Here is a 12,526-nt window from a genome sequence, read left to right as displayed (position 1 = left end):
CGCAACTTAAATTCTATTGTTGACTTATAAACAAATATAAATTCTGTACTAATGATAAACAATTGGAGGAACAACTAATAGTATCCTTAAAGGATCCATCTGGCTCTGTTTGAAAATATTGTAGCAAAGCCATCCCTTAATTAGTTCCAAAGTAATTAACAGTTTTGTCAAAAGTATTGTTTACATAACAATATAAGTTAATTTCATGATTTAAACAAATAATTCAGCCTAAACCTCATAATAGAAGAAACTGTTAAAAAAAGAACCAATTTTTTGATGTATTCACTTAATTTAATGGGTTAAGTTTTAATTTTAATTTCTGTAAATTTAACTTCGAACAATGTGTAGTCTCAGTACCTATTATTGTGAGGATATATAAGGGCCAGATTTTCGGTCCTGAGATAGTCAGTTCACAGCCGATACGTACCCTTCTGTTCTTCAAGAACTGTGAACTTTGTGGTTAGGTTTTTACTATTCGTAGATGTTCAATAATAAATTATTGCTGCAGTATGTGAATGTTCACCTGCAACCTAGTAGCCAAGCTTATCAAAAGTTAAACAATAGAGCACTGGCTATATAACTGTGTATTATAGGGGGGGAGGGGGGTGGTGAACACTGAAAGTAAACTACTATGAAACACAAATGTGCACCTGTCGGCTACATCATTTAAAGTGTTGTACTTCCACTCCCCATTTTTCAGCCACTGCAGCAACGCAGTACGTCGACACCGAGGACAATCAACGAAGAAATAAAAGGAGGTGAACCATCACACATGGACATTGGCATCCTTGTGAAGTGTTAGCAAACCATTCACTGGGGGTGGGAACAAAGGCAGTCTCCCCAGGCGGAGTTGCTTATAATGCATGAGACCCCATCTAGCAATTACAAAAAACAGTCGTTATGATGCCCTGAACCATTACATTGAAAACCAATTCATACAAATGCTAAACTGCCCTGACAAACTGTCCATCTGGAGAATGCTGCCTTCCCCTCTCTTGCATTTTAGGTATGAAGCCCAACAGTTCACAAAATTCCAAAATTCTTGTGACACTGGTGTCAAAAGGGTTGCCCTACCATCAATAAATAGAACACATGTAGCCGAAACATGCTGAACCGATAGTGGCACGCGGCAAACTTCCCATTAGAGGAGCAAACAGTGTTAATGGACACTGTCCTATGCAAAGTCTAGTGAGCAGCACTTCCTTTCCATTAGGGTGGTTTGTGTAGATGAGTGACCAGTTTGTTCGTTGCCACTTCCAGCCATTTGATTTCTCACTGACACATGATTCTTATGTCAGACAAAGAGGTCACACCTAGCAAGGAGATGGTACACAAATGTGCAGCAGCATCCCAAAAAGTTTCTTTGGCTATGTCATCACCTTACATCCTGACATGTCCATGTACCAGCAAAAGACCACCTCCTTGTCCCGGTGTTGGATCCATTGTAAAGTGCCATGAATGATCTAAATCAATTGGTCAACTGGGTACAAGCAGTGGATCATTTGTAGCGCACTAAGCGAGTTAGAGTAGACAAGACACTTCATACTGTGTTGGCTTTGAAGCCGTCCAGTACCATCAAAAAGCCAAATAACTCTGTATCATAACCTGATATGCATTTCAAAAAGTGTACTTGGAAAACCCAATCGGAGAGAACAGCTGAACAGCCAGGTGCATTCACTTGCTGAGAGCCATTCATATAAATGATAAAACTGTGGTATCTACTCAAAATCAAAGAAAATAGATCTGTAAAAATGTACCATGAACCATGGACCTTGCCGATGGTGGGGAGGCTTGTGTGCCTCAGCGATTAAGATGGCCGTACCATAGGTGCAACCGCAACGGAGGGGTATCTGTTGAGAGGCCAGACAAACGTGTGGTTCCTGAAGAGGGGCAGCAGCCTTTTCAGTAGTTACAGGGGCAACAGTCTGGATGATTGACTTATCTGGCCTTGTAACACTAACCAAAATGGCCTTGCTGTGCTGGTACTGCGAACGGCTGAAAGTAAGGGGAAACTACAGCTGTAATTTTTCCCGAGGGCATGCAGCTTTACTGTATGGTTACATGATGATGGCGTCTTCTTGGGTAAAATATTCCAGAGGTAAAATAGTCCCCCATTTGGATCTCCAGGTGGGGACTACTCAAGAGGACGTCATTATCAGGAAAAAGAAAACTGGCGTTCTACGGATTGGAGTGTGGAATGTCATATCCCTTAATTGGGCAGGTAGGTTAGAAAATTTAAAAAGGGAAATGGATAGGTTAAAGTTAGATATAATGGGAATTAGTGAAGTTCGGTGGCAGGAAGAACAGGACTTTTGGTCAGGTGAATACAGGGTTATAAATACAAAATGAAATAGGGGTAATGCAGGAATAGGTTTATTAATGAATAAAACGATAGGAATGTGGGTAAGCTACTACAAACAGCATAGTGAACACATTATTGTGGCCAAGATAGACACGAAGCCCACACCTACTACAGTAGTACTAGTTTATATGCCAACTAGCTCTGCAGATGATGAAGAAATTGATGAAATGTATGATGAGATAAAAGAAATTATTCAGATAGTGAAGGAAGATGAAAATTTAATAGTCATGGGTCACTGGAATTCAAGAGTAGGAAAAGGGAGAGAGGGAAACATAGTAGGTGAATATGGATTGGGGGAAAGAAATGAAAGAGGAAGCCGTCTGGTAGAATTTTGCACAGAGCATAACTTAGAAATAGGTAACACTTGGTTCAAGAATTATAAAAGAAGGTTGTACACATGGAAGAATCCTGGAAATACTAGAAGGTATCAGATAGATTATATAATGGTAAGACAGAGATTTAGGAACCAGGTTTTAAGCTGTAAGACATTTCCAGGGGCAGATGTGGACTCTGGCCACAATCTATTGGTTATGACCTGTAGATTAAAACTGAAGAAACTACAAAAAGGTGGGAATTTAAGGAGATGGGACCTGGATAAACTGACTAAACCAGAGGTTGTACAGAGTTTCAGGGAGAGCATAAGGGAACAATTGACAGGAATGGGGGAAAGAAGTACAGTAGAAGAAGAATGGGTAGCTTTGAGGGATGAAGTAGTGAAGGTTACAGAGGATCAAGTAGGTAAAAAGATGAGGGCTAGTAGAAATCCTTGGGTAACAGAAGAAATATTGAATTTAATTGATGAAAGCTGAAAATATAAAAATGCAGTAAATGAAGCAGGCAAAAAAGAATACAAACGTCTCAAAAATGAGATCAACAGGAAGTGCAAAATGGCTAAGCAGGGATGGCTAGAGGACAAATGTAAGGATGTAGAGGCTTATCTCACTAGGGGTAAGATAGATACTGCCTACAGGAAAATTAAAGAGACCTTTGGAGATAAGAGAACCACTTGTATGAACATCAAGAGCTCAGATGGAAACCCAGTTCTAAGCAAAGAAGGGAAAGCAGAAAGGTGGAAGGAGTATATAGAGGGTCTATACAAGGGCGATGTACTTGAGGACAATATTATGGAAATGTAAGAGGATGTAGATGAAGATGAAGTGGAAGATACGATACTGTGTGAAGAGTTTGACAGAGCACTCAAAGACCTGAGTCGAAACAAGGCCCTGGGAGTAGACAACATTCCATTGGAACTACTGACGGCCTTTGGAGAGCCAGTCCTGACAAAACTCTACCATCTGGTGAGCAAGATGTATGAAACAGGTGAAATACCCTTGGGCTACAAGAAGAATATAATAATTCCAATCCCAAAGAAAGCAGGTGTTGACAGATGTGAAAATTACCGAACTATCAGTTTAATAAGCCACAGCTGCAAAATACTAACACGAATTCTTTACAGACGAATGGAAAAACTAGTAGAAGCCGACCTCGGGGAAGATCAGTTTGGATTCCGTAGAAATACTGGAACACGTTAGGCAATACTGACCTTACGACTTATCTTAGAAGAAAGATTAAGGAAAGGCAAACCTACGTTTCTAGCATTTGTAGACTTAGAGAAAGCTTTTGACAATGTTGACTGGAATACTCTCTTCCAAATTCTAAAGGTGGCAGGGGTAAAATACAGGGAGCGAAAGGCTATTTACAATTTGTACAGAAACCAGATGGCAGTTATAAGAGTTGAGGGACATGAAAGGGAAGCAGTGGTTCGGAAGGGAGTAAGACAGGGTTGTAGCCTCTTCCCCAATGTTATTCAATCTGTATATTGAGCAAGCAATAAAGGAAACAAAAGAAAAATTCAGAGTAGGTATTAAAATCCATGGAGAAGAAATAAAAACTTTGAGGTTCGCCGATGACATCGTAATTCTGTCAGAGACAGCAAAGGACTTGGAAGAGCAGTTGAACGGAATGGACAGTGTCTTGAAAGGAGGATGTAAGATGAACATCAACAAAAACAAAACGAGGATAATGGAATGTAGGCGAATTAAGTCGGGTGATGCTGAGGGAATTAGATTAGGAAATGAGACACTTAAAGTAGTAAAGGAGTTTTGCTATTTGGGGAGCAAAATAACTGATGATGGTCGAAGTAGAGAGGATATAAAATGTAGACTGGCAATGGCAAGGAAAGCATTTATGAAGAAGAGAAATTAGTTAACATGGAGTATAGATTTAACTGTCAGGAAGTCGTTTCTGAAAGTATTGGTGTGGAGTGTAGCCATGTATGGAAGTGAAACATGGACGATAAATAGTGTGGACAAGAAGAGAATAGAAGCTTTCAAAATGTGGTGCTACAGAAGAATGATGAAGATTAGACGGGTAGATCACATAACTAATGAGGAGGTATTGAATAGAATTGGGGAGAAGGGGAGTTTGTGGCACAACTTGACAAGAAGAAGGGACCGGTTGGTAGGACATGTTCTGAGGCATCAAGGGATCACAAATGTAGCACTGGAGGCCAGTGTGGAGGGTAAAAACCGTAGAGGGAGACCAAGAGATGAATACACTAAGCAGATTCAGAAGGACGTAGGTTGCAGTAAGTACTGGGAGATGAAGAAGCTTGCAAAGGATTGAGTAGCTTGGAGAGCTGCATCAAACCAGTCTCAGGACTGAAGACCACAACTACAACAAAAATGTAGTGTGGAGTACAAGTTTTCTTGTATTGCATAAAGCTTAAAATTGCTTTAGGCCATTCTGAAGCACTTGGTTGCACGGGGCCAATGAACAGTCTTTCTCAAAGTTGGTCTACACTGCTGCACTCAGTGCTAATGAATGACACAGTGCTAAGATTTTCAGGGCCTCTCTAGCCAGGAGAAGGACAGCGTCTAACACCTTTGGATAGGAAGTACGTACTGATCCATAAACCACACTGCCATAATACAATCAACACCTGAAAAAAATCCTATAAAACTAAAGTCAGAACCTGTCACTTTCCCAAGACTTTCTGATGGGGCATTATGAAATATTCAATTATTTGACGTTCTTTGTTTGAAGGTCTCTCAAGTGCGGAAGCCAGGTTAAGAGACACAATATCATCACAGTGAAGTGTCATCCTCAGCTAGTCTGGGGCCTCCTCACTTAGTACTGGATCTTGAAACTTTGTTAGTAGACATTCACATGATATTTGGTGAATATCTTCATATTTTTGAATATTCTAGGATAGTTCACACAAGATTTTTAAAAGCAATCTCCTTCGCTCCCCACCAGTCTTGATTTAGACAGCAGCACTGTGGCTTGCAGTGGCAATGTCATAGAGGCAGGACTTGCTGTTACATCAGAGATAGAAGATGGTCTCAACGAGCAGCATCCTAACAATGAATCAAAGTCTGTTGCCTGATTTACCTACAGATGAGGCAATTTAATCATTGAATTTCATATCTCCACCTGCCTTACCTGCAACTGAGTTTATGCGATTGTTCCACGACATTTCCCAAAAATGTCGTGCACTCAAAGTTGACTGCTTCCAAATAGTGTAATGATACAATATTACATTTGTGGTTTTATGAAGTGTGCCACTTTGTATTTCTGAACATTAAAAATAAGTTGTCAATCTTTGTGCCACTTTTAAATCTTATCAACAACTGACATTATTTATGAAGCTTTTTTTATGATTGTACTTCATTATAGGTGTAAACTCTGATGTTACTATTATATTGTCTTCTAGGCCATTAATATAAGACATGAACAGTAAGGATCTCAAAACCCATTCCTGTGACACACCTGAATTTATTTCTACATCTGTTGATGACTCTCCATCCAAGACAGCATGCTGCTTCCATCCAGACAAGAAGTTATCAGTCCAGTCACAAAATTTGTCTTATAACACATTTCATGCTAATTTTGTTAATAGGCATTGGTTTGGAACTATTGCTAAGGCTTTTTGGAAATAAATAAATAACGTATCTACCTGACAGCCTCATTCCATGGCTTTCAGGACATCACGCGAGAGAATGATGAGAGGTGTTTTGCTTGACAATGCTTTTTGAAATCCATTTTGTATATTTACTTCCCTCATTGAAAGGGACATGGAAATATACATTTGCCAGGTCATATTTAGAAAAGTACTGGCCAACTACAAGCTTGATCATTAGCTGTCCTAGTCAAGGAATCAGATAAGTGACGATTTTGGAATATTTTTTAACTTTAGCTTTGAAGTGGCCACAGAGAGACAAATTTTACGTATCACCAGCAGAAGCATGATATGTTGGCTGGTTGCAGTTGGTATAATTACATTTTGTTCTTGGAGGCACTCTAACTTTACCTTAAAGACTTCAAAGACAGGGAACACAATGGAATGAGCTCTAAAAAAACTGTACAAGATAGGTCTTTCCCCTGTCATATAAGCCCCAAAGCAATATGGAGCTTGCACAGTTTCTCCAGTTCACCAAACTACCACAACTGAAAGAAAAAGCCACAGGAAAGGAAAATTCACCAAAGACCATTCATTGCATTACAGTGGATGGAGTGATGAAGAATGGGATCACATTTTTAGATAATGCTATAACAATTAGTTGCCCTCCACAGAGGTACTGACAGAATGTATTAAGACATGTTTCTTGATTCAGTGGCAGGCAGATGAGGAAAAAAATGTGGAATTTGTCTTATGCTTTATCCAGGCACCACATGGTACAGTCACTTGAGTTTTATGATCGATCTACTGCCTAATCCATTTTACAGTGTTATGGTGTCTTGCGTACAGCTCATCCACAATAAGTTAACGAAACATGCACTGGCTGTAAGGAATGGCAGGAGGCTCTCCTTGCCCCACATTAGGAGTGTTGGGGGGAGAAAAGCATTGGGGAGAAGGCAGTGTTGCCTGTTTCCTGCAGTGTTGCCACAATTACCCTTAATGATGTGTACAGTAATACTTCAGGTCTATGAGCAACTTAATGTTGGCAGTGCTCAGAGAGAAATGAATATCTTTCAACTAATGCCAATTTTCTCCACTTCTGGCAGTACCAGCAAGATCATCAAATTATCATGAACAAGCTGTGCATTAACAACATTATCTTTTTGTGAAACAAATTTTGAGCTGTTTGTGGAACCACATATGCTTGTGCAAAGGCCAATACTTTCTCTGAAATGGATTTGGCAACTTTATAGGTTATGTATCCACATCTCGGTCCTGGGGAACACCAACCACAACATTTGAAATTAGTGGTTCTTCATAAAAACAACTGCATTCATCATTTTCTGAATCAATTTTGCAATTTTACTACAACTTTTGAGGTCTGCAGTCAGGATCTATATGATTAGTATAGTGTTCTCACCATAACTGGAATTACTAGTGAGATGCCACTACTTGTGTTTGTTTCAAAAAATGCTCACAAAACTGCTATAGACTTGGGGACCCTTAAGTTTCCTGGGTCACACCTCATAATGAAATGTGAAATATGTTTTATTCATCTCATAACATAAACAGTTTCAGAACATATGGCTGCCAGTGTGGGCCAAAACAGTAGAACAGAAGAGAATATAAGGCACAATCATAGAAAAATTACGGCTACACAAAGCTTGGGAGATAACATCTCCATTATGTTATAAGCACTGGCATTTTCAAGTGATAGCATGTCTACAGTGTACTAAGAGTACCACGATTTGAGTGCAAAGTGCCACCTGCATTGGACAACATGCTGATGACAGGGGTCACTGCTAATTGTCACAGGTTATGGCCACTGACACACCACAGTGCAGCAGACCACTTGCTGGATGACAAAAGTTGGTGAGAGGTCATTTGTTTGTATTTTTCACCTAACACTATTTTTTATTATTTTAAAACTAAGAAATTTCAAAACAATATTTATGCACATGTTAATTTAAATTTCAGAAATAGGATAACACGAAGAAGTACTCTCATACCTTCTGACATAAAAGGTGTAATAACATTCATATTGGAAGAAAAGTTGCTCCTATCAGTTGGTAACTGTCCCTAACTATTTCATTCCTGTTGGGTGATTCTGTTAGGTAAATAGCAAGACTTGATGTGAAGGATTGTATCCTTTCCATTTTATCAGTTATTGTGACCTTAAAAGTTCAACTTAATATTTTGACTACACGCTAATAGAAAAAATTTTGCTTTCAAACTTACCCAAAGAGGAAGTTGCAACTGCCTGCTACAAACATTCCAGTCATGAACAAAAACTTTGCACCAGTGAGAGGCAACTAAAATAGAGCAAAACATCATAATCAGTGAAATGACTTTTGGTTTCATGAGTTATTTAATAATCCATTCTCTAGAAAGATCCTCAAAAATCACAATTGTTATCATGCACTAATGACATTTCTTGGGATTAAAATACACTGTGGCAAAAATAAATCTCATTTAATTTGCAGATATACAGCTCTATCCACTAGTACTGACTTTGTGACACGTGCAGCCAAAGTAATAATCTCAGCATTCCTCGAATGGAATACTGAATGTCACAAAAAAATTAAGACAGGATGGCTGGAACATTATTTGCATCCAGTTCTTCCCACAGCGTGAATTCAGCATTTTACTGCCATGCTACTTCAACAAGGTTTGCATCACTTAAAACACATACAAAAGCCTCTTTATTGCAGAAATGAGAATTTAATGAACATTGTTAAGGAATATAAAGTATTTTCTCATCTGAGTTTCTGAGATAAGGATTATTTAGCAAGGCTGACAGCACACAGTAAAACATTTCATTATAGCATGTACCTTTTGCGGGATAAAAATTAATGGAATAGAAGGAGTAGAGTGTACAAAAAGATGGTAACAGGTTTTGTTACGACAATGGTCAAGAACAACATTTATTGAGGTAGGATGGCACCAATCAGACTAGCAGATGAAAATTTCCCTGAGCACCCTGATGTTAAAACTGAGGATAATTGTAACAAAATTGTCTGGAAAGGTATCAGTGCAAACAGTGCACACTGCAGTTTCATGAAAACTGCTGCAAAATAAACATAGAACTGATAACTGGTGTCATGTTACAAGTGTATAGTTAGAACAAGTGAAACAAAGTATTTAAATATTATGAGAAACAAGAATACAAAAATGAAAGTGTTGCTAAGTGATATCAAAGCTGTACATGGCGGCCCCAGGAAAAGAAAGTTTTTATATAAACTGTCTTTTTCATCCATCATGTTTCCACATTGACCTGTCCACTCCAGAATAGACTGAATCATCTTCAGCAAAGTCACCCTGCAACTCAAGATTGTGCCACAGCGTCATCTAACAGAAGGCTCTCAGAGCAGCACCTGCTGAATGGAGCTCTCCTCTGCTCTGAGTTGTCAAACAGAGCAGATGATCAATGGCTTAGTACTCAAACTTTAACTTTTCACTTTGCTCCTTCTCTGAGATGGGATTGAGGCCACTGGAGTTATCTTCTCTCACCCCCTGGAAATCCTCAATATGTAATCCCCATTGGAAAACAAATCTATACAGCTTCTTTTTCCTAAAGAAGTATTTCATTTACAAGTTCAGACCATTCTTAAATCCTGAATATATGCCTGCCCACCAATGAGGCATACATTCTGGTGTCAGGTGTGGGATTCCAAATTACTTCTGCTGCTGGTTTTGATGTGCCACAAAGAATTTCTGAATTGATGAGCAGATGCATTAAATTGCCACATAGGCACATCTGGCCACATGCTTTGCCTATCACAGGCAGTCTGGGCTACCCGTCATAATCAACACAGCACCTCTGCTGCTGCTGCTGTTCAAAGCTACCAGTGCAGGTATGACAGCCCAGTGTCACAACACCAGGCACTGGCTCCAACATCACTACTTCGGCTGCTGCCCTATTGCTGCCTATAGCTTCCATGCCATTAATAAAACTGCATCCAAAAGTTGCAAATTTTGAATCTAGGGAGAAAACACTGCCAGAGACGTTGCTGAGGGTTACTGTCAAAGACATTTTTGTTTTGCTTTGATGCATATAGTTCAAATGGATGCCCGATAAGAGGTCACAGGGAAAGCTGAAGATAGATCCAGAAATGCAAGCAAAGATGTGGCAACTCTGGGTGGAGAAGAAAGCCTGCAAAAGCCTCTCAATGAGGAATTACACAATGTGACACCACAAAGCAGCAATGTGCCAGGAGCTGGCCTTATTTCCCCATTTCTGGGCCTCTCAGAGGCAGGATCTAATCGATGTTGCATTGGGTTCACTGGATGCCACCTTCATGGGTAAATCAGGGGAAAACACCACACTCTCTTAACAAAATGTTAACTGATGCAGAGAAAATGTGAGCATAAGGTGGTGAAATACAGGTAGTAGTCAACAGCCTAAAGTTGCAAGGAGAGATCAGCTAGTTCCTATGCAGATTCCATGTAAGGGCTGAGAAATATTATCAATTGATGTCCTTGTACAAGGACAAGAGAATAAATATTGACAAAAGTATATTAGCTGCTACAGAGACAAGTTTTTCATCATATGCCAAAATTTTAGAGAGGATTGAGAAGGCTTTGTTGACCTGATAAGAGCTGTCTCATGGCACAAGTATCAACAGTGGAGGAAAAGGGGGGGGGGGGGGGGGGGAAGAGAATTAATGAGCTGAACATGGTTCTTCGTAGTGAAGCAGTAGTTCAGTGTAGACTCATTTGATTTCTTCAACGAAGTGGAAACTCATTGTCTGGATATTTCACTTGAAGCATTGATACCTATGTAGGTGCTGGATGAACTGTAGTTCTCCAAGCATACTACAAGAGGTCATACAAATTTCATTTCTATGTGATGAAATCTACCAATTCACCCATTCCCATACTTCTGCCCCAGAAGGTAAGCCCCATTAGATGTGCATTCATTGCTGAACTGCTTTACACTCACTGTGGATGGCCAGACCATAAGACAGCAGAGTGTTTGGATCAGATATGAGAGAGTGATCTGTCAGACTTTATGACATCTCTCAAACCAAACAGGTTACTGAGTAGCTTGAGTGGAAAGAGCTCATATAGGAATGGGAATATATGTATTGCAAAAAGGAGTGGTTATGCCACTGCCCCTCCTCCCACTTCCACAAAGTGAATCCAGTATGAGAGAAAAAGAGGCACTCCACACACACACACAGCCACTGTCTTCAGTGTTAGAATGCTCCAGCACCTGTAGACTGTTGTGGACTGGCCAGACAGCCAATCCACTAGGAGGAAGCCGAAAGGCACGCGTTTAAGCTCACGCAGGCTGGTGTGAGGTCTGGAACAGGGCAAGGTAATTATAATAGCAAATAACGTACGTAGCTGCTGGAATACTTAACTTTAATCCATAATTGGTGAACATCGCTCTTGACGGTACATGTTTTACAGCATCAATAGTAACTGGTAATGGCACCTTGCTAGGTCGTAGCAAATGACGTAGCTGAAGGCTATGCTAACTATCGTCTCGGCAAATGAGAGCGTATTTTGTCAGTGAACCATTGCTAGCAAAGTCGGTTGAACAACTGGGGCGAGTGCTAGGAAGTCTCTCTAGACCTACCGTGTAGCGGTGCTCGGTCTGCAATCACTGATAGTGGCGACACGCGGGTCCGACGTATACTAACGGACCGCGGCCGATTTAAAGGCTACCACCTAGCAAGTGTGGTGTCTGGCAGTGACACCACATAGACAGTGACCATGTGTGTGTTAGTTGTACTTTTAACCATACATGTTTGTTTTCTATTTCAGTAGATGGACTTTGTCAAAAAGCTTAATATTGTGGCAGTCCTTTTCATTGCGCCTGTCTGCAACTCAAGACCTCCTCTATGTCATGAGTAGCAATCTATCCTTTCCATACTGTTGTTATTTCATTTGGGACATACCCATTGATTGATTTTATCATTGATATAGGAACAAGATTGTCCCTGGGATTTACTCCCACAGGCCCAACACTTAATCCCTGTTTCTGGCTGTAATCCAACTTCACACCAGACTCTTTTACAATTCCAAATACAGCGATCTCTTGCACTTACCCAATTACTCTATGAACTATATACCTAATTCGCCAATTTCCACTCCACCAGACTTACCTCCTCCTACAAAAACCTGTAGTTATCTGCCCTCATGTTTCCTTGGATAGCATTACCTGCCAAGCCAACTTCAAACTGCAAAAACATGCCAGACTTCACCTCAGAAAGCTAAACTACCTGAATAATGGTGTTTCCCTTCATGTCCCTTTT

At 40.1% G+C, this 12,526-nt stretch overlaps 1 protein-coding gene across 1 annotated transcript in view; it reads right to left on the bottom strand.

The window, feature by feature from the left end:
- The window catches only part of LOC126150978 (MFS-type transporter SLC18B1-like), a 306,251-nt gene that overhangs the window by 177,811 nt on the left and 115,914 nt on the right, over positions 1-12,526 (bottom strand). Inside the window, exon 3 of the mRNA XM_049915911.1 lies at positions 8,502-8,575. Within this exon, the coding sequence (XP_049771868.1) occupies positions 8,502-8,575 (74 nt within the window). The remainder of the gene's footprint in view (positions 1-8,501; positions 8,576-12,526) is intronic.

Source organism: Schistocerca cancellata, chromosome 2 (genome assembly GCF_023864275.1).
Source record: "Schistocerca cancellata isolate TAMUIC-IGC-003103 chromosome 2, iqSchCanc2.1, whole genome shotgun sequence".
NCBI lineage: Eukaryota > Metazoa > Arthropoda > Insecta > Orthoptera > Acrididae > Schistocerca > Schistocerca cancellata.
Note: the sequence above shows the minus strand (reverse complement) of the source record. Positions and strands in the feature narration are given on the sequence as shown.